We start from the raw sequence: 23,033 nt of genomic DNA on the forward strand, positions 1-23,033 counted from the left end.
ACAGCCACATTCAAATGGCAGTTACTGGTAAATTTCCCAATTCATTAAGTAAGCTTTTTACAGATATAAGAAAGTTCCTACCTACCCCCACCAAAAACAAAAAGCAAAATAAAAAGTAAAACCAAAAAAACACAGAGTCACTGCTTTAACATCCCCAAAGAAATACACAATATTAGTGGCCCAGTTTACATGGAGTTTGCCATTTTCCCCACCACTACCTGTTGTCTCACGCTGGCCTGCTATATTAATTTACATTATCTACATACCTGAGAGGAAGATGTGGAGGGCTACTATTTCTGAAACTGTATGAAGGCATGTACCCAAAGACTGGAACACAGAGTAGCCTCTGAAAATCAAACTACTTGAAAAATACAAGGAGACATAAAAACGAGAAGGTTATCAGTCGGGAGAGTCAAGGTCATGCTGTGGAAACAACAGCAACAAACAAAAGCTAAGTGACTTAACAAAAGTTTGTTTCTTTCTCCTGTGATGTGTCCGTTGCAGATTAGGGTACGTCATTGATACCTTTTTTTTCGGAGACAAGCTACAGAAGCAAATTTTATATTCCCAAAAAATTTCAGAATAGCAGACCCTGTCTACCCATAACATATTTACAAATATGCCAAGGAAGGAGGGCAAAACTTTACCTCTTATTCATCACTCATTTATTCATTCACTCAGCAAGCTAGACACACACTTCATCAAAAATGATAAGGGCACACAAGGGTTTTATATTCTAGTAAGCAAATGGCCTCAATTATCATTCTCTTCCCACAGAACAGCTCCTAAAAACTAATTTAAATTTAACCTTTTCAAACTTCAGGTGAGATTATTAAAAACTGAGGAGAGAGAAGGGTTCGTTGATTAGAACACACTCCAAATTTTAAGGTAGAAACACTATTGGTAAAAACTTTTGCTTCATAATGAAGAGAATATAATGCATTACCATCACTACATTGTAGGTATAATATGAAAAGTTTCTGAAGTAGAAGATGTTAGAAACCATTTATAAGCCTAGTTCCCATCAAGAGATACTGGTTCTTTTACTGAAATACTTGCAATGAAAATAACTTCACCATTTAGACTGATGATCACTTTCATATTTAGACTGTGATATTTGTGAAAGGGAAAAAAACTAACTCAGTTTGATTAATCTCAAGTCTGGCTCTTCATGTCTTAATTCAAATCTTAATTCCATCCTCTTGGCAACCAAGTTCTCCCAATATCAGGGACCAGCCCAGTAAGCCTTCTCTGCCCCCTGCCACACACACTCAAGTCCTTCAAGCACTTCTTCATGCAGTTCTGCACCCTTTACCAAAGCTCCAAGTCAGCTCTGACCAGTTAAGGAGAGCACTGGACTATCAATTCTGATTTTGGAGCTCCCCACCCATATATGAAAATACAGCCTAAAATAATATTAGTCTTTTAACAACTATCTGTTAGTTGAGCTTCAATCAATAAAATATTTTAAGTCATGTTTCCATATGTGGGCATTAAGCCAAATCTCCTTAATCCTGGAATTGATTATACCCAATTGAGAGTCTTTACAGTCATGTCTGGAAAAGTTCATCTTGTCATTCTATTGGCTGAAACAGCACAGAAGTTCCAAAGTGTTCTATTTCACAATATCTGAAATAAGGGGGAGAAATCTACTAGGGATAGAAAAAAAAAAAAAGTCAATATGCTATATAATGCAATAAGAAAACATAATCCTAAAACACAGTAGGAATTCAAAATAGACATTGAACAGCTAATTCCTACCCTTTTCAACTGAACAGACATTATTACGTTCCAAAAAAATCAAAGAAACTTATGACAATTATAAATCAACAACAAACAGGATATCCCCAAAGAAGAATGTAAACTATTAAAAAATGGAAACTCTAGGGATGAAATAATATACTATATGAACTTCAGATCTGAGATGGGAAAAGAAAGAATCAACTAATCTGAAGTTAGACCAGTAAAAAAAAAAAATCTATTCCAAAGAAGAAAGGGAGGAAAACTGAAGAAAAATGCACAGTGCCACAGATCTCTCGTCAACATTGAGCATTCAATCATATATGTAATTGAAGTAAAGGTAAAGGAAAACAAAAGCAGCAGAAAAATACTTGCAGAAATAATGGTTGAAAACTTTGCAATTTGGTTAAAACACATTAATTTAGGGATACAATGAATCCAAAGTAGAATAAACACAGTGAGAACTACACTTAGTGGCAACATAGGCATACTGCAGGAACCCAATGACAAGGAGAAAATATGGAAAGCAGCAAGAGGAAGATGATACATCACATACAGGGCAACAACAATAAGATGACCTTCTCGTCAGGAACAATGGAGCCAGGAGACAACAGAATGACAAATTCAAAGTATGGAGAGAAAAAAACAACCGAGTATTTACGCTGATGATAGATTTAAGTTAGAAATCAATAACAGAAGGAAGATAGGAAATACCTAAATGTGTGGGAATTAAACAACACACATTTAAATAGCCCATGAGTCAAAAAGGAAATTGCAAGGAAAATGAGAAAATACTGTACCTTGAACTAAATGACAACATATCAAAATGTGTCAGCTGTAGTTAAATCATTGCTTAAGAAATATTTATATCTTGAAATGCTTTATAGTAGAAAAGCTTAAAATCAACTATAAAAGCCTCTACCTTAAAGAACTAGAAAAAGAAAAAGAAATGAAATCTAAAGTAAGGTGAAAGTAGAAAATAATACAGATATGAATATGTTGTATTATATATTGGAATATTATATTATTATATATTATGATTATACATTATATGACTATATTATATATATTAATGTTATATATATCATATATATGTACACATTATATATGCTATACATATCAGAATGCAAATAGAAACTGGACAAACCATAGAGTTGGCCCTTTGAAAAGATCAGCAAAATGGGTGAAGCCCAAGCTAGACTAATCAAGGAAAAACAAAGAGAGGAGTAAACACAAATTATCCACATGAGGAAGGAAAGAAGGAATACTACCACAAATTACACAAAAGTAAAAAATAAAATAACCCTGTGAAGAACTTTATGCCAACCTATTTGACAGCTAGATAAACAGACAAATTCCTTGAAAGACAAACTGCCGCAACTAACTGAAGAAGTAGAAAATATCTAAATATCTGCTGAAGAAATTGAATTATTCACCAAAATCTGTCAAAAAGAAAGTCTAGGTCCAGACTGTGTCAACAGTGAAATGTATCAGACATCTTAGGAAGAAATAACACTAATACTACAGAAAGTGTTTTAGAAAACAGAGGACAGAGGAACACTTCCCAACTCATTTTATCAGGCTGGAATTGTCCTGATACCAATGCTAGTCAAAGACATGAAAGGAAATAAAACCGCTAAGAAGTATCCTTCAGGGGCATAGACTAAAAATTCTTAATGAAATTTTAGCAGAATGTGTAGAAAAATAAAATTAAATCATAAAATTTTAAAGCCATGAAGGATGTTGGAGACGCAGCCTCTCTTCTTTTTTACTGCCCTCCACTCCTCTTTTAAGTAACAGTTTCAGCCAATTCCATACCCAGTTGTTTTCACCAGCTCAGCGTACAGGTCAGTCAGCAGACTTCACTTTTACGTGCATTTATGTTTACCGTTCAACTGATGGGGACACTTAAGAGTGAGGACACAGAGAAACCAAGGCACCGGATCACATAAGCCTGGATAATTGAGAGTTGGAGTCATAGTTGTGCCGGCTGGTGAGTGACCCCTGCAGAAGCTGGAAGGGAAAGAGAGTGAGGTCAGGTTGGTCATTCCGCGCTCCTCCCTGCAATGTCCTCCCCATCTGGTTGTCTGTCCGCCACAGCTCACTGCTCCTCTCAGGGCAGCCCACTCTGCAGGACGCTCTCCTTTCAGGTCCCAGTGACCACGACCTCCTCTGATCCCTTTAGACCTAGGGCTACAGCAGCACTTTCACTGTTACCAGCATGTAAATAATCCCTCCGTTTTGCTTCTCATTTTAGGGTCCTGACAGCAAGTGTTTACTTTCAGAGCCAATGAGAGATGATGCCCCATTTCTGGGAGAGAGCATATGCAAATCTTCCTCTGGACACAAACCTATGAGGATGTGAGGCTCGGGTCTGCCACTGCCAAATGGGAACCAGCCTGGGGATAAAGCCTGCACCAGATGAATCACACAGGAGACACTGTTTGAGCCCACATCAAACCCTAAGTGAAGCCAGATTTAGGACAAACCACCAATAGTCCACGCAAGCCAACTGCTGGAATATCCATCCTTAGCGGCAAAATCAGCTGCTGTGTTTCCCCTCTCTGCTTCTCTGGTACATCCTTTCATTGTCCCTTCCAGTTTCCACCAGCATGGGTAGGGAGTGAGAGCAGAGAAAAAGTGAGAATTCCTCAAAATACTGTTATGATGCAAAAGGAAACCCGGTTTATCAAATCTGAACGGTTGAAAGAAACCATTTTGGCGAACTGATTACTGATGAGTTCGCTTGCTTCTCTCTCTTTTTTTTTTTTTTTTTTTTGCAGTACGCGGGCCTCTCACCGTTGTGGCCTCTCCCGTTGCGGAGCACAGGCTCCGGACGCGCAGGCTCAGCGGCCATGGCTCACGGGCCCAGCCGCTCCACGGCATGTGGGATCCTCCCGGACCGGGGCACAAACCCGCGTCCCCTGCATCGGCAGGCGGACTCTCAACCACTGCACCACCAGGGAAGCCCTGCTTGCTTCTCTCTTGAGGTCAGTTCTACCTGCAGAGTTTTCAGCTATGTGACCTAATAAATTCCCTTTTCTCCTAAGCTGGATTTGAATTCAGCTTTCCATCATGTCTGTCAGCTCTAACTGATAGAAGACTAGGTCACAAAGAATCCTGAAGGCTAAATAAACTACAGACAGCTGAGGGGAAAGCAGAGTGAAGAACAGAAGTTGCTGCATATTTTTAGTAGATGCTGAATGACAGTGAGCACAGAAGGACATTTAAGGGAGGTGTGTGAAGCGTATAGCGGACCGCACTGATTGACGAGCACGCCTGTGATATATTGACGAGTCCAATGCCCTAACACGCTCTAAGAATTGGTCCATTTACTATTTTTACCGAGGAGCAAGGAACAACTATTCTGTACATAGTTTCATGATTTTCTCAGTTCCAGGCATCTTGGTTGTAGATGATTTGCTTTTTTAAAAGAACAATGTTTTTGCTTGCACTCCTATTCATAACTTCATTTTCCTCTAGGTGTCAGTGAATTGTTTTTAAATTTGCCCCTCACTGGAAATAAACGGAGGGCCTTTGTTCTACCTGAAAGACTTCTTTCATTTGGCCATTACATCGATGAACAATGTACCACTGAAAAATTATAAACTGCTTTTGAATAAATCTTAAACCTGACAATATGAATTAAATTCAGACTTTTCATTTCAGTTTGGGCAAATATTTTCCCAGGAAGGAACTTTGTCTCTACAAAAACTTATATTTCCATGTCTATATTTTCTTCACATAAACAATATTAAATATAGCAGGAAAAAACACAACAGTGAATATATTCTTACCTACCACATAATACTACGCTGCATGAGAGGGCCAAATTAAGGAAGCTCTTCTTACCTTCAAAGTGGAGGGTATGCACCAATGTTTTATCATCAATGATTAGGGCCAGGTCATTTTGTTTACCTAACGAGGCTCCAAGATCTTGGCAGTTCTGATTAATCACTTGTTGTGTTGCCTAAAACAAAGAGGGGAAAATTACGTTATCTTTATCATTTTAAATATAAATGAAAAGACCTTTTGAGTCTAGATGATAGATTAAGGCGTATGTTTAGCTCCTTCTTCCCTGTGAAAATCTCACAGAATTGAAATTTAAAAGTAAATAAATAACATGAAAAGATGTTTGAGATCATTAGTCATCAGGTAAATGCCAATCAAAACCACAATGAGATACCACTTCATACCCACTAGCATGACTAAAGTTAAAAAGTCAGATAATAACAAGTGTTGGTGAGGATGTACAGAAATCAGAACTATCACACACTGCTGGTCAGAACGTAAAATGGTGCAGCAACTTCGGAAAATAGTCCAGCAGTTCCTCAAACAATTAAATGTAGAATTACTGAATGGCCCAGCAATTCCGCTCATTAGCGTATATACACTCAAGAGAAATGAAAACATATGTCTGCACAAAAATTTGTATATTAATGTACAAGCAGCAGCATTATTCATAATTAACCTAGGAGTGGAAACAAGCTGATGAATGGATAAACAAAACACAGTCTATCCATAGAATGAGGTATTCTTTAGCTACAAGAAAAGGTTTGAAGTACTAATGCATGGTACAACATGGATGAACCTAGAAAACATGGTAAGTTAAAGAAGCCAGTCACAAAAGACTGCCTGTTATATGACTTGGTTAATATAAAAGTCCACAGAGGCAAATCCATAGAAACAGAAAGTAGGTGAGTGTTGTTCAGGGGTGAGGGGAAGGAGGGTGAGGGAGATGACAGCTAAAGGGTACGGAGTTTGTTTTAGAGATGATGAAAAGTTTCTAAAATTGATTCTGCGGATGGTTGCGTATATCTGTAAATGCATTTAAATCCACTGAATTATCTTAAACAGATTAATTTTATGCCATGTGAATTATATCTCAATAAAGCTGTTTTTGAAAAGGTATGTAAGTAGTGAATTCTTAGTTGGAAAATATGGAAGGGTGCTAATAGCAGACGAGGAAGTTTGGGGAAATTTTGGAAAAACTTTAAAAGATGGGAACAGGATAATGGGGTCGACCTCTGTAAAACTGGGTATCAGGTGTCTAAGAGAGAAGGACTGTTGTAGAGAGAAGGATTGTTGTAGAGACTCGATTTAAGATGCAGGAGTCACCTCCTGTACCTTATTTTTTTTTACCCCATCCTTTCTTTCCTTCAAAATTCACATAAACTGTTGAAAGCTCAAAATTCTACACAGATGACTCCCATGCCAGTGACAGAGTCAAAAATTCAAGTAGTGGAGTATTTCCACCAAAACATGTAATAAAATTTTAAGTGATATAGATTAACGGTAAAGAAAATTCCTTCGTCAAATGCAAGTAGAATAAAAAAAAACTGGAAAATGTCAGTTATCACCATTTATTGAAAGACTGGTGGACCTGATGAGTGTACCAAATATTTATTGAGGTATCTGCTTTATTTCTACGACTCGCTAAAATGAATGCCATAAAGTAGTAAATCGTATTTAAGAGTTTATTATTTAATTATTTTTCTGAACTATAATTTTCACTTATATTCAATGATTGATAGAGGAGATTTAAGATCTCTACTTTCCTTAACATATTAATAAATGAAATTTTAACAAAATGTGCCACTTGGGGAAAAATTTTAAAAAACACAACAGGTATCAAGCACCAAAAGATTTAATAAAATAATCCTCAAGTCTCTTTTTCTCAAAAGGGCTTCATTACTTATTACTCAAATGCAATAACTGTGTGTGTTTCCTGAATTAAAAGGTAATTTAATAATCCTTGAATTACTGAGGCCTTTAGATAAATTTGAAGGTCTAACGACGGATGGAATTCAAAAGCATGAAATTGGATTTCACACTGTGTAGGAACTATTAAGTGTAATATAACGTATACATCATATTAAACATTTCCACCTCTACTCTTTCCACACAGTTGACTGAATGTCCTGTGAATGGTCTCAAGTGACTGCAATTGTTCTTTCCCCCAAATGGAATCTGACAAAATTGAAGGCTGCCTCTACTTTAATAACTTTTCCCACGTTTCATTGATTACTGAACCCCAAACTTGGTGCTTTTCTAATTACCATATTGTTTTCAATTTTACAATTGCTTAGGAACACTAAATGCTTCAAGTTAAAACTGTCAGTTTTAATGTCTAATTTTTTTCTCTCGTCCCTAATTTATTTATCTGTCTCTCTTTTCCACTGCTTCTGCTGCCAGTACCAACAGGAGTTAAGCCAATTCTGACATAGTTCATTCTAGAATGTGATTTTGTGACTGACTTTCTGAAATTAATGACGTAAAATACAGTTTGGTAACCGGCAGCACATTATACGGGAAAAGTGCTTTATATGCTTCAATTATGTAAAACAAGTACATCAGTAATTTCATAATGATTATTTAGGGATAACGAGCTTTGAAAATGATATAACTTTAAAGTTTACAGGAACTTAAAACATGAGAAAAGCTTAGAGAGACAAAGTACCAGGATCACTATTTAAACCACAATATTTAAGTGAAATAAAGCCTTCCAAAGTAGGCTACACTAAGACTAGCTTCTGGATAATTCTAATTACCTATGTAATCGAGACCAAAATGTTCACAAATTTTGTAAACACAAATTTGAACATATGTCTCAGTTTCCTTTGGTGTATATAATTTGGAGAAATAAAAACTATACTTCAGATTTCATCTAATATTTAACAATGGAGGGGCTTTATAAAACATAAGAAGACGCTGCTCTATGTTATACTTTTAAAACCGTCATTAATGGGACTTCCCTGGTAGCGCAGTGGTTAAGAATCCGCCTGCCAATGCAGGGGACACGGGTTCGAGCCCTCGTCCGGGAAGATCCCACATACCGCAGAACAACTAAGCCCATGTGCCACAACTACTGAGCCTGTGCTCTAGAGCCCACGCACCACAACTAGTAAGTCCACACGCCACAACTACTGAAATCCGTACGCCTAGAGCCCACGCTCCGCGGTAAGAGAAGCCACCGCAATGAGAAGCCCACACTGCAACAAAGAGTAGCCCCCGCTCGCTGCAACTAGAGAAAACCCACGTGCAACAATGAAGACCCAACGGAGCCAAAAATGAATTAATTTTTTTAAAGGCCTTATTAATAGTACAAAAGCTATATACAACCCCAAACACATGCAAACTAAATTGAGAAATAAAGAAAAATGATAGAAAAGATACCATCACTATGATATGCTATGAAGAGGTAAGACATGAATTGACTACTCCTTAAACATGATGAGATTTCTTTTCTTCTATTATGTTGAATACTTTATTGAGGTATAATAGGCAGACAGGAAAATGCACAAATCTTAAACGTACAGCTCAATGAATCTTTATACACACACACACTTGCTTCCAGTTAAGAACCATGACTGCTATACATGTAATAAAAGTGTTTACTCAGAAGAAAACTTAAAGTTCTAATAAAAAGTGATTATTTGATACATAAAAATCAAGAAACTGGGGAAAAATGGTTTAGATTAAAAATATACACTTAGTGAAATAGAATATAACATAAAAAGCAGAAAAAAAAACCCATGAAAATCTAAAGTTATGTAAATCTATGAGTAAAGTATAAAAGACTATTTTTATCTTAATTTCTTTCAAACACACTGAACTGTTTAAAGCAAAAATTATACCATTGGCTTATGAGGATTTAACGTATTAAGATAAATACATTTAAATGAGTGTATAGGAAAACTATAAAAGTTCAGCAGAGGGTAGGAAATAAACCTCTACGATTCTAGGTTTCGGTAAGAATGTCACTGCCGTTCTTACACCAAAAAAGCTGAACGTACTGAATATCAACTCCACTTGCATCCGTCAGAGAACTGAGGTTACAGGACTAACTGCCACCCCAGAATCTGGACAGACGTGTGGACACGGAGAATTACAGCTGAGATCTGTTTATCTGGAGCAGAAGCCGGAGCCATGAGCGAGTAGGAACACTTAAAGGGTAATTTTGAGGAATTGTTGGAGGCTGAGTGTGGACTAGTAGGAAAGTGAGTGTGATCTTAGCGGGTGGCCCTCACACTTCTGTGCGTTTACCTCTGAGAACCTCACAGTGAGATTCTCATGGTGAAAAGCTAAAGCAATTCCCCTCATGGCTCAGCAGAAGGAGGGGAAAAGTAACCGTTTTGAAATATGCCCAGAGCATTCTCCACTGCAAAAGCCTAGTCTCCCAGGTTAAAGACTTTACCAGAACCTTATCCCACCGGGAGGGAAAGGCATTTACCCAACTCCAGCCCCCTCGGGCCTCCCTGTCTCACCTAAGGGGAGAAAGAAAGCACTAAGAAACACTTATGAAGACACAAGGGGCACAGTTTCAGTTAAAGACTGAGATTTAATCGTAAGATTACAGAACACTTCCCCTCCCACATACCCTAACACCACACCCACAGGGCTGTAAAAACACTAACAGAAAGGAAGAATGTCATGGGCTCAACAGTAGACTGGACACAGCTGAGGAAAGAGTTAACAAGCTTAAAGATATGTCAACAGAAACTTCCCAAAGTGAAATTCAGAGAGGAAAAAAAAAAAAACCACAACAGAATATTCAAGAACTGCGGGACAATTTAAAAGGTCTAACATACAAGCAATTGTAATACTAGAAGGAGAAGAAATAGAGAACAGAAGGAAAAGTTTGAGTCCTAATGACTGAAAAGCTTCCAAAATTAACTGCAGACACAAGAGCATAGACCCAGGAAGTTCAGAAAATACCAAGCAGGATAAATGCCAAAAATCTACACCTAGGCATATCATATTCAAAGTGCATAAAACCAAAAACAAAGAGGAAATCTTGCAAGAATCCAGAGCGGGGAAAAAATCCACCTTACCTGTAGATGAATAAAGATAAGAAATGATAGAATTCTCATCACAAACCTTGCAGTCAAGAAGAAAGTAAAATATTTAAAGTATTGAAAGAACAAGAAACCCCAACCTCGAATTCTATATCCAGTGAAATTAACCTTCAAAGTGAAAGAGAAATAAAAACTTTCTCAGACAAACAAAAACTGAGGAAATCCATCGCCAGCAGATCTGCCTTGTAAGAAATATTTTTTAAAGTTTTTCGTAGAGAAGAATGATCATGTCAGAAACTCAGACCTACATTTTTTAAAAGGAAGTGTCAGAAAAGGAATAAATGAAATCTATTTAAAATTCTTTAAAAATGAGTCTAAGAAAATGATACAGTAAAAAATATTTAACAGAACTAGCCATTTAACTTTTAAGGGCAAGGATGTTCAATACTGAATTCCAAAGTTCTTTCATTCTTTTTTTTTTTTTGCGGTGCGCGGGCCTCTCACTACTGTGGCCTCTCACTAATGTGGCCTCTCCCGCTGCGGAGCACAGGCTCCGGACGCGCAGGCTCAGCGGCCATGGCTCACGGGCCCAGCCGCTCCGCGGCATGTGGGATCCTCCCGGACCGGGGCACGAACCCGCGTCCCCTGCATCGGCAGGCGGACTCTCAACCACAGCGCCACCAGGGAAGCCCTGTACTGGTTTCTTTATACATCACCAAGCACTGCTGATACTTTCAGCTAAATCTATGTAGGCAACACACAGAGTTCTCAGACCTGCGAGAGAGGGATAACCTGGACAGGCTTGCAGGGATCAGGGAGAAGGAGGAATTGAAAACAAAATCCAAAAGCATTTCAGAGCCCGTGGGACAGAGAAGGCCTTCGCGTGGCCCTGCCGGACCTGCCCTGGTCTCCCTACTGATCCTCCTTCGTCCCCTCCCCCTTGCTCACTGTGGCGCCCCGCCAGTCCTCTTATTTCCCCGACACTCGGACTTGCTTTTCCCTCTACTGGAACACTTTCTCCTGGAGAGCCTGTGGTTCTCCCTCCCTTCCTGCAGTCTCTGCCTAACTCACCCCATACAGAGAGCACCCCATCCCTCTGTTCCCTTCATCCTGCTTACTTCCTCTGCATAGCACTCATCACCCCACGACATCATCTATTACTGGCAAATTCCCACAGAGCATTAGCTCTCTATGTCTTCTTCACTTCTGTCCTGGAAGCTGAGAACAGTGCATGGCACTGAACAGATGCTCAATAACTATTTGTTGAATGAAGGAAAGAACCAATGAGGCTTCAGTTTCCAAGTTAGTACACCAGAAAATCACCAAAATAACAGAAAATGAATTTAAATCCCATTTTGCGAGGACTTGTTTGAAAAACATTTTTTCCTTAAACCAGACTGTAGTATTTTAGGCTAACTCCTGTAAAACATTCAAATACTCAAGGATTCCCTAGAAACGAATGCTCTGCAGAAGAGCTATAGAGGTTGTTATTCTGCTTTGAGCTCAATTGTAATATAGTTCCCATACGCTTCTACCTATTGTAACCTGCTTACAGCACAGGTATATTTTCAGATAGCAGTAAAAGGCCCAAAATGCAAACTTGCAAACTATCCATACTTTCAGACAAGACACACGTGTCTGTAGGAAGCAGCAGCTTATAAACTAAAAGGAGAAAGTGGGCTGCAGCTTTCAAGGTATTATTAGCTTTACCCTTATTTGATATTACACCTTGCTTTGCAAAGCTTCTATAAACCTTTCAGTAGATGTGGTTCTTATTCAAAACTCACTCAAGGAATTTTCTTTCCTTAAGAGATGGATGATAAGTCAAAATCAGAAGGATAACAGAATGGCAGGAAAATATCAACTATGTCAGCGTTCTGAGTTATATGCACAAAATAATTAACTTCAAAATACATAACAAACTGGAAAAACCTCCCTTTTTCTCCAACTATAGGCGGAGTTCCTACTACAGCTTGATAAAAGGTAATGCTTAGCAGATAGAAACAGATAATAGACTGAGGATGTTGCCTTAGGAATAAAGGAAGAGCCACATAGTAAAAACATACATTTTACTGTTTGTGCATAAGCACAAAATACCGTTGGAAGTGGGAGGAAGGGAAAATACTAGTAATGTCTTGACAGGGTTTGTTTGGGGAACCATTTATTTTTAAGCAAACAGAAGGCATACAAGGTCTCACATACCAACAAGCTCCCCCTTGCCCACCTGTGGGCCTGAGCATCAGTGACATGCATTGAGGCTACAGTTTCAACAGTCGAGAACAGCATTACGAAAGGGAAGTCGATTCTAAACAATTTTCACTTACCTTCTTTGGCAAAACATTCCAGATGGGCTAAAGTCTCCTCCACAAAGAGAGAATCTTCTGAAAGTCTCTCATAAATCACTGAATCCTATAGAAAACACACACAAACACACAAATACACACACTGTGATTAACATTTAAGCATGACAGTCTAAATTATAAATACTATTCTATAATTTTATTGTTATAGCAATAGATGTGAAGGAGCTGAAGCAGCCCCAGTGAACGCACAATTCCAGGAAAAAATATGCTACATACAGAAGGACAAAGACAAGGAACACAGCAGATTTCTCATTGGGACAATGCAAGTGGGAAGCCAGCGGAGCAAAGTCTTTACAGCACTGAAAGAAAAAATGGTCAGCCTGGAATTCTATACTCAGCAAAAATTGATTTCAAGATGAAGATTAGAAAAAAATGAAGATGAAATGAAGATTATTTTCCAACTTAGGCTGAAAAAATTTATCACCACCAGATCTACTGTATAAGATATGGCAAAGGAACCCCTTCAGATAAAAATCATTATACCAAATGTTAACATGGGTCTGAAGAGCACTGAAAATGGTATTCACATGAGTATATATACATTGTTTTTCTTGTTATTTAACACTAGAACCAACTACATGATCCCTAGAAGAAACACACTTTAAAGACACAAATGGGTTAAAGGAAAGAAAAAGCTATACCATACTAATACTAATCAAAAGAAATCTGAAGGAACAAATTGGTAAATTGACCTAGATCAAAGTTACTAACTTCTGATCTTCAAAAGATACAGTTAAGGAAACGAAAAGTTAAGCCACAGACTGGAAGAGATATGGGAACATATGTATATGTATAACTGATTCACTTTGTTATAAAGCAGAAACTAACACACCATTGTAAAGCAATTATACTCCAATAAAGATGTAAATATATATATATATATATTTGCAAGTAATATATCTGATAAAGGACTTGTTTCCAAAATAAGTAAGAACTCTCAAAACTCAATAAGAAAAAAAGTTACTTAAAAAAAAAGTTAACTATTTAAACACGTTTTAACAAGGAAAATAAGTGGATGGTGTGTAAAAAAGAGTTGACATGGCAGATCAGAGACTGCTATCCTTAGAAAGACCTACTTACAAAATTGGCCCTTGGCTGGCATCTAGAAATTTGGCTGGTAAACAATTCTCTAAACTGATACAAACTTTCCCTGTGTGACCCCCATGGGATTCCTCCAGACACTGCTCATGTCTTTTCTTTTGTGATCTAGCTGTATATCTTTATTACATTGCTGTAATGAATCTTAGCCATGAGCACAACTATATGCCTAGTCCCATGAATCCTTTTAGAGATTCACTAAAAGCATAGGGGTGGTCTTGGGAACCCCCATCACAGATGGCAAATAAACATATGAAAAGATGTTTGCTATCATCAGTCAGCATGGAAATGTAAATTACATTCACAATGAGGTACACACCTATTAATATGGCAAAATTAAATAGACTAACCAGGCCAAGTGTTGGTGACAACTGCTGGTAGGAATGTAACTACAATTTGGTGGTTTCCTAAGAAGTTGAAATATGCCTACCACATGATCCAGTAACTTTACTCCTAGTTATTTATCAAATAGAGATAAGACCATATGTCCATACAAAGAGTTGCAAACAAATGCTCATAGGAGCATTCTTTGTAGTAGCCCAAACTGCAAACAAAATGTCCAGCAACACATGAACAGATGAACAAATGCTGGTATATCCATTCAATGGAATCTACTCGGCAATACAAAGAAATGAACTACTGGTACAAGCTACAACATGAATGAATTTTAAAATAATTATGAGTGAAAGAAGCCAGACAAAAAGTCATATACACTATATGACTTTGTATAAAACTTTAGTAATTGAAATGAATCTATAGTGACAGAAAGCAGATCAGCGTCAAAACTTAACAAAATGGGGCTTCCCCGGTGGCGCAGTGGTTGGGAGTCCGCCTGCCGATGCAGGGGACACGGGTTCGTGCCCCGGTCCGGGAAGATCCCACATGCCGCGGAGCGGCTGGGCCCGTGAGCCATGGCCGCTGAGCCTGCGCGTCCGGAGCCTGTGCTCCGCAGCGGGAGAGGCCAGGACAGTGAGAGGCCCGCGTACCGCAAAAAAAAAAAAACTTAACAAGATGTACATTTTAAATATGTACCATTTATTTTATGTCAAGTTTACCTCAGTAAAGCTGGGTTTCTTAAGGTACACACGGTAGTGAACAAATACATAGGTGCTTTATAAAAAGAGATTTACAGACGTAAAGCGAATTCCTGAGACACCAAATCCAAGCACTTTGGGCTTAGAACTGGGATCAACATTCCTGCTGCAAACCCTTAGCGTCAACCATCTAATCACTGGTTCTCAAAAAAACAACTGAGTGACAGCAAGTTTTCACTGACATAAAAGTTTAGTAAAATTATGGTGTGAGCCACCACAAATTTCAATGGGCTCAGCTTGGGCGGGGGGCGGGAAGCCCTCTCGGTTGCCCTGAGATGGACTTTTCAATCTTGGGTAATGCTGTTAACAACCAGTGATAACAGTGCATACAAAGTAACAACGTTTCAAAATATTGTGGGAGTTTGGGGGTTTTGTTGAGCACGAGCCACTTTTCTCCTTGCTTGGCCCTGCAATAAACCATTCTTTGCTTTAAAAAATAAAATAATAAAATAAAACATTGTGAAGTTGTAAAAGGCTTCCTGTAAGTTGTTGGAACATAGAGGGAAGGAGTTACATGAATAATGAATCCCACTGTGTTTATATGAAATGTCCAAGAAAGACAAATCTATAGAAACAAAAAGTAGATTCGTGGCTGTTGGGAGCCGGAAGTAGGACTAGGGAGTTACTGCAAACGAGCAGGAGAGATCTTGTCGGGGTGATGGAGACGTAAAATCGGATTCTGATGATTGCACAGCCCTGTAAATGTGCTAAAAACCATCGACTTGTACACTTAAAATGAGTGTTTTCATGGTGTAGAAATTAAACCTCAATAAAACTGTTCAAAAAACCCCCCAAAAAACCGAATCCCAGAACTTACATCCCCTTTGCAGTAGAGCCGGAGCTGTCTTGTAGGAGTTCGCACAATTACAGACATCCTCTTTCTAGTACTAAAACAATGGAGTGTATTATTAGTTTCTAGTTTCCTCAGTACATGACACTAATACCCACACAAAAAAATTCAAAGTCCAAAGAATTCTAATCGAGTCCTCAGCTGCTCATTGCTGAAAAGGCCAGCATGTTTCTTGCCAGCCTCTTCTTTCTTCTTTACCTGCTTCCTTTAACTGTGATTCTAATTTTAAATCTCCACCTTCTCCTGTTCTTTTCTTCCATGGAAGTTTACTGACACAAACGTATGTAATAGATTCTATTATGATATGTTATATTAATATAATTACAGATATATTATGATATTTTATATTAATATGTACTATTATAACATAGTACATGACATCTATAATGTAATATACCTTTCTTATGTTTTATATGTACAAATATTACTTATAATATAATACATAAATTTTATATACATGTAATATATATAATATAATCATGAAAATTTGACGAGGAAAGGGGAAAGCAGCCCTGGGTCTGTGTATTATTCAGTCCTCACACCATCTTTAGCAACTAGGCCGTCCTGCCCCCACTTTGCTGCACAGAGATGTTAAATTCCTCCTCACCATCTCATTCGCCCACGCTTCACCCTCCTGTCATCGTTCGATTACCAGCCCAAGTCCCACCTCCCCACAAAGGCTCCCAGGCCCCTCAGAGATAAACCTCCACCACCAGTGGTACTGCTGTCTCAATCAGATACTCTTCAATATTCTTTATCACCCTCCTAACGACTGGGAATTACCTTTTTTGTTTACTAAAGCAGGGGACCCCACAAACAGGTGGTCCACCCTAGTCCTAGAACAGTATTCTAGAAAAATATTTGTAGCTGCATAGACTGCAATTCTCCCCATGAAGACGAAAATACGTTTTGTTTGCTTTTTTTACATTCTTTAACTTTTCTTTCACCTCTGGAGGCACAGATTGGTTGACAATACCAAGGACTTTGGAACCAGATAGACCTGGATTTGAACCCTGATTCTGCCACTTATTTGCTTAGCGACTTTGGGAAGGTCATTTAAATGGAGCCCCAGGTGCCGGTCTTTCAAGTGCAGTGACCACCATTGGCCTAGGAGGACTGCTCTGTGTGTGTCCAGCAGACCAGCTGGGCTTTCAGTCATTAGTTCCTCCACATTTGCAAGCTCTTCCAACAGAAAGAATTTTATTTGTCTTCAGGAATAAGATTGATCAAGAAGAGGACGTTCAAGCTTGGAAGAGAAGTAAGAGGTTCATAGAAATGATTGCCGAAGGAGAGAAGGAAGATCTCCTTCAGGGAGAAGAAAACCCTAGGGAAATCCGAACAAGCCTCAGAGGAGAGTGTTCCAATTAAAATAACAGTAATAATAAGCACTCATACCAAGAGCTCTATCAGTTTTTACTGTGTGCCGGGCATTGTGATTTAACCTTCACAACAATCCTGTGAGGCGGACACCATTGCTAGCCCCATTTTATAGATCAAGGAACTGTGGCACAGAGAGGTTAGGTGGCCAGGAAGGTCATGAGCTAGTAAGTAACAGAACCACAACTACGACCACAAGTGATCCTTTTCCCTCCTCTGTCCCCCAAGCTTTTTTCACCCTCTCACCCTCCTCTCCACATGCACCCATGCTTGTCATCTCCCTTCTCCCCTTCTTCCTTCTCTGGTCCGCTGGCCTCTGTCCATATAGCCACCAAGGAGCAAAATGAGCCGCTGAGACGGCAACTCTGCCAGGTCACCAAGCAGACAGTGCCAGTAAGAAAAGATGTTTCCCACCCCCCAGGAGCCCCATGGCCATGTCTGCCGAAAACACAGGCTTCATCTGTCCCCACCTCCCTGCCAACAGTCTAAGCTAGAGCTCCCACCCTCCAGGGATGGTCCCGGTGACCAATCTTACAGTGGAACGCTTCATCTAGAAGGGACTTTCCAACAGGGATAAAGGATTAGCAATTGTTTTAAATACTTAGAAAGCTGTTAGAACACTACTCAAAGCAAATGAATCATTTAAGTGTTACCTAACTAGGAGAGCAGGTGTTAATGACAGGAAATGACTGCTCTAGTGGTAGCAGTAGTCAAATATTAAGAAAGGAGAAAATTAGAATGAATACTGAGATGTATTTTCTTGTAACAAAGTTCTTAGAAAAATCTTTCCTAGGACTTCCTTGGCTGTCCAGTGGTTAGGACTCCATGCTTCCACTGCAGCGGGCACAGGTTCAATCCCTGGTTGGGGAAATAAGATCCTGCATGCCACCTGGCATGGCCTAAAAAAAAAAAAAAAAAAAAATCTCCTAGAGAGGGGGTAACAAAAACTTTTCTGAGGTTTAAAGGGTTTTTTTTTTTTTTTAATGTCATTGGGAAACAAGGCTTTAAAAATACAATTAAAAAAATCATCTGACTTAAGGAAGAACGAATGATTTACTTATTAATTTCCTTTTCTAATTTTTCAAATTTCACATTAGAAATAGTGAAATGGTCCAAGAGTTATGACTTCATGAGTCTGGAGGAAAATCCAATGGAAATAAAACCATCACCAATATCCTGACAACATGCTTTGGGGAATCAGGCCACAGATGCTGGGGTGTAAGAGGAAAGAAGGATGCACATCGTTTGGGAAAAAATTAATCAAATCACTGTCTATTTTTAAAGAAACAGTTTTTGGTTTATTTGTGAAAATAATGTTCAATATCCATTTGTTAAAAAAGAGACAATAGGCCCAAAATGGAGTCGTGTGCTCAGCCCACAACCCCAAACTGAGACTCAATACCTGACCTAACTGCAATTTCAGACTCTCCCAGGAATCTAATCTTAACCAGTCAGTGTGGAATCACCTGGTCAGCACTAGTGAGGTAACCTGAGTGACAGACCTCAGGGTTAGGAAGATGACCTTGTCCCAAACAATCTACTTCATGCTCGTATTCTCTTTGTCCCGCCCCATCTGCCTATAAAAGTCTTCCACTTTGTACAACTCCTGAGAGCTACTTTATCTGCTCGATGGGATGCTGCCCAACTCATGAATCACTGAATAAAGCCAGTAAGGTCTTTAAAATCTACTCAGTTGAATTTTGCTTTTTAAGGCAAAAATCTATTCACCAAATATTTTTTGAGTATTTGCTGGATACCAGCCCCTGCAGGAGGTGACTCTGCCCTCCTGGAACTTACAGTCTAGTTAGCGACACAGTTATTAAGTTGTAACCCAGATTTGAAATCGCAGCTCTGACTATGACAAGTGCTAGAAAGGAGAGGTCAAGAACCTGCACCAACTACAAAAGGGAATTTTTACTAGAGAAGAGAAGACTGAGCTGAGATGAAAGGGCGCGCAGAAGCTAACTAGAATTTCAGGATTCTGTATTAAGGTTTTGAGTTACATTGCCAAATCAGTTGAATAGTCACAGAAAGAGCCCTGGGAAATACACAAATAGAATGAAAAGGCAGCTTACTTAGAAAATTCCAGGACAATAAGAATTTCAAATGTGAATTCTTCTCCCATCTACAAGAAGATAAAGACAACATATTCTTACCTGAGGAAAAAAGTATTCATCTCACAAAATAACTCATTCTCCCAATCACAAACAAGTTTTACCCTCCAAATACATATCTTTTTCAAAATATAAATCTTCCTGCAAGTCCGATGAGATAATGGTGCCCTCCTCTGGTAAGAATATTGTTTGCAACCTAGGCAATATTAGCAAAAGTGCTTCTGACAGTGGCAATTTAAGACTGAAACACCTCTTCTCTCTTCCATCTAAAATCCGAGCGATTAGAAACATTGTATGAACACTCTCATGTTGTAAGGTTACAAGCAGTAAGGGAGAAAATCAGCAGAGAGAAATGAGAACAAATAAATCTTTTAATAAAATTGCACGGATCAAATGAAATCCTTAATGCTTAGATAACTTGAAGAGGTAAACATGAAAAGAGGTAGCATGCTAAAAAACATATCAATGAAACATGCATTCTTTTCTAAATTTTTCCAGTTATGGCCTCTTGAGTTCCTGTAACCATGATCAATTTATCTCTGCATCTACCAGCTCTCAGCTTCACCACTGCAGAAGTTCAAATGTGATGTATGATATTTATATACATATCTATGTGATATAAAGATGAATTAATCAGTCCATTCTAGCAAGGACTCAACGTCCAGTGAGCATCTCTAACCATTGAATTACTACTAGGAAAAAAAACAGTGCATTGGGGCTTCCCTGGTGGCGCAGTGGTTGAGAGTCCGCCTGCCGATGCAGGGGACACGGGTTCGTGCCCCAGTCCGGGAAGATCCCACATGCCGCGGAGCGGCTGGGCCTGTGAGCCATGGCCGCTGGGCCTGCGCGTCCGGAGCCTGTGCTCTGCAACAGGAGAGGCCACAACTGTGAGAGGCCCGAAAACCCAAAAAAAAAAAAAAAAAAAAAAAAAAAGTATTTAGAGAGCAAAGATGGTGTTCTTTCTCTTTAAACCCTCAAATTACGTGAGTTTTTAGAAAACAAGAAGTTCAGTCTATAAGAATTCTATATGTAATATTTATTTCTTTCAGAAGCCATACTCTTCTCTTTGTTGTACACTGGAGGTGAAATTCTATGGTAATACACAAAGTAAACTTCAAGTCATCAAACCTAAGAAATTCAGAAGTCCAAGTTCATTTTCCTACCACAAGAAATCTCATTAAAAGTACCTAGAAAACACTAAGTAGATAGACACTGATATACTGATATATATATATATCTCAGATGAAAAAGAAAACCAAACCCAAAGCCATTTTAATCATGATCACAAGTATAATACTCGTTTTAAAGACAAATGGAAATTCTATAGGTGATTATTTCTGTCCAACAAATACTGCAAAGCAATGTGGAGTTAAACAGTTTTAAGATCTTTGTATTATTCAGAAAGAATAGATGGATACCAACTAACTATTTGTTAAATAAAGTCACCAGAAATGATAATAAAAGGCAGAAGCTTTCATGTAAGCTTTCAAAAACATTTGTTTTTATTTTTAGTAACAACTGATTTTGTATCATGCAACTTTGCTGGATTTATTATTGCTTACAGGTTTTTGGTGGAGTCTTTAGGATTTTCTATACATATCATGTCATCTGCCAAAACAGACAGCTTTGATTCTTCCTTTCTGATTTGGATGCCTTATATTTATTTTTCTTGCCTAATTACTGTGGCTAGGACTTTCAATACTAAGCTGAATAAAAGTAGTGAGAGTAGGCATCCTTGTTTTATTTCTGATTTTAGAGGAATAACTTTCAATTTTTCATTGAGTATAATTTCAACTGTGAGCTTGTCATATACACCCTTTATTATGTTGAAATATGTTCCCTCTGTAGCCACTTTGTTGACATTTTTATCATACATGGATGTTGAATTTTGTCAAATGCTTTTTCTGCATCTGTTGAGATGATTACATGATTCTTATCCATCATTTTTAAAAAATTTTATTTATTTAATTTATTTATTTTTGGCTGCAATAGGTCTTTGTTGCTGCATGCAGGGTTTTCTCTAGTTGCAGCAAGTGGGGGCTACTCTTCATTGTGGTGCACGGGCTTCTCATTGTGGTGGCTTCTCTAGTTGCAGAGCACGGGCTCTAGGCACGTGGGCTTTAGTAGTTGTGGCACGTGGGCTCAGTAGTTGTGGCTCGCGGGCTCTAGAGCACAGGCTCAGTGGCACACGGGCTTAGTTGCTCCGTAGCATGTGGGATCTTCCCGGACCAGGGCTCGAACCCGTGTCCCCTGCATTGGCAGGTGGATTCTTAACCACTGCACCACCAGGGAAGCCCTCCCTCATTTTGTTCATGTGGTGGATCACACTGTTCGATTTGTGGATGTTGAACCAGCCTTGCACTCCTAGAATAAATCATCATGATGTAGGATCCTTTCAATGTATTGTTGAATTTGATTTGCCAATATCTGGTTGAGGATTTTGGCATCCAAGTTTATCAGGGATATTGGCCTGTAATTTTCTTTTCTTGTGGTGTCCTTGTCTCTGCTGGTAAATGGTGAAACCAGGATTCACACTCAGGAAGTTTAACTCCAAAATTCTGCCTTTCACCATAATTTATATGTGGCCTCCAATTAATCGAAAGAAGGAAAATCATAATCTAGTAAAAAAAAATATATTGAGAACAAAAAATAGATAGGAAAAACTTAACAATTACAAGTCTTTCTCCTTTTAGATACTATACAACTGTGAAAGTTGTTGTACCTTTTTTTTTTTTTCAGCTTTACTGTAGTATAATTGACAAAAAAATCGTGGCAGTTCTTAAAGGTGAATTTTAACTTGTAAAGATGCCAGTGTCATTTAAAAGGTAACCAACATCTGTCTGTTGGTAACCTGGCATCATTCCTGCCTCTTGCTATAGAATGGGAGGGTCTAGAGGCCCGAGGCTACCTTTCTCCCAATCTCTTGTCAGCAGGTTAGTTTCTACCATTGAGAGGAATTTTCAGTAAAGAGCCAGAAGTTCTACTGCTTCCCTTCTGGCAGCTGTGGGCAGATGCATGGGTTTGGCAGGTATGGAATTTTGCAGCACTTTCTGGATGCTTCCCTGTGGGTCACCTGCCTTAGGGAGGCATAATCACGGCCACCTCCCAGGCTCCAGGGTCCCTGTGGCTCCCTCAGAGATAAGTGAAACCCTGGGAGCTCCCAACAGCTTTTCCTACCTATCCCTCCAGCTCTTCCACTCTTTCATAAGCACATAATAACCTGTATTTGGTCTGTTCTACTTGCAACCCATGATGCAATATTATTAATATCTGAACAAACTGTACTCCTGAAGCTCCACGTGTGTGTCATACTATCTATAGCCCATGGCGACATTTAGCATTTGAACTCTGCACATGCTCTCCCTGAATCCACCTTCTGTGAAGCTCCCATCACCCTGCTCAGCCCTGGAGAGGCCCTCATCTGCCCAAGCTCTTCATTAAGATTGGATGCTCTGGCCATGGCGTACACATTATTTCCCTTAAAATGCATATCTTCATCCTGCAGGAAACAAACAAAATCGCCAAGCCACACAATCAGAACTTGGCTCAAAATTTTTTCAGGAAATCTATACTGCCCCTGATCTTCCAATGTACGTGAC

At 38.9% G+C, this 23,033-nt stretch overlaps 1 protein-coding gene across 8 annotated transcripts in view; it reads right to left on the bottom strand.

The window, feature by feature from the left end:
- The window catches only part of LOC109550262 (phospholipid-transporting ATPase IB-like), a 39,014-nt gene that overhangs the window by 7,963 nt on the left and 8,018 nt on the right, over positions 1 to 23,033 (bottom strand). For 3 of the 8 annotated variants that reach the window (XR_012327520.1, XR_012327524.1, XR_012327521.1), the window contains exons 1-4: positions 19,396 to 20,349; positions 15,911 to 15,980; positions 12,863 to 12,947; positions 267 to 5,710 (exon numbers count right to left, since the gene is read on the bottom strand). Coding sequence is in view for 2 of the 8 variants with exons in the window: in XM_073794979.1 (XP_073651080.1) it covers positions 5,691 to 5,710; positions 12,863 to 12,947; positions 15,911 to 15,980; positions 19,396 to 19,445 (225 nt within the window). In the remaining 6 variants the exon portion in view is untranslated. Of the gene's footprint in view, positions 1 to 266; positions 5,711 to 12,862; positions 12,948 to 15,910; positions 15,981 to 19,395; positions 20,356 to 23,033 lie in introns of those variants that run through there. The other 5 variants (XR_012327522.1, XR_012327523.1, XM_073794979.1 and 2 more) reach the window with 5 other exon arrangements.

This window comes from Tursiops truncatus, chromosome 18 (assembly GCF_011762595.2).
Source record: "Tursiops truncatus isolate mTurTru1 chromosome 18, mTurTru1.mat.Y, whole genome shotgun sequence".
NCBI lineage: Eukaryota > Metazoa > Chordata > Mammalia > Artiodactyla > Delphinidae > Tursiops > Tursiops truncatus.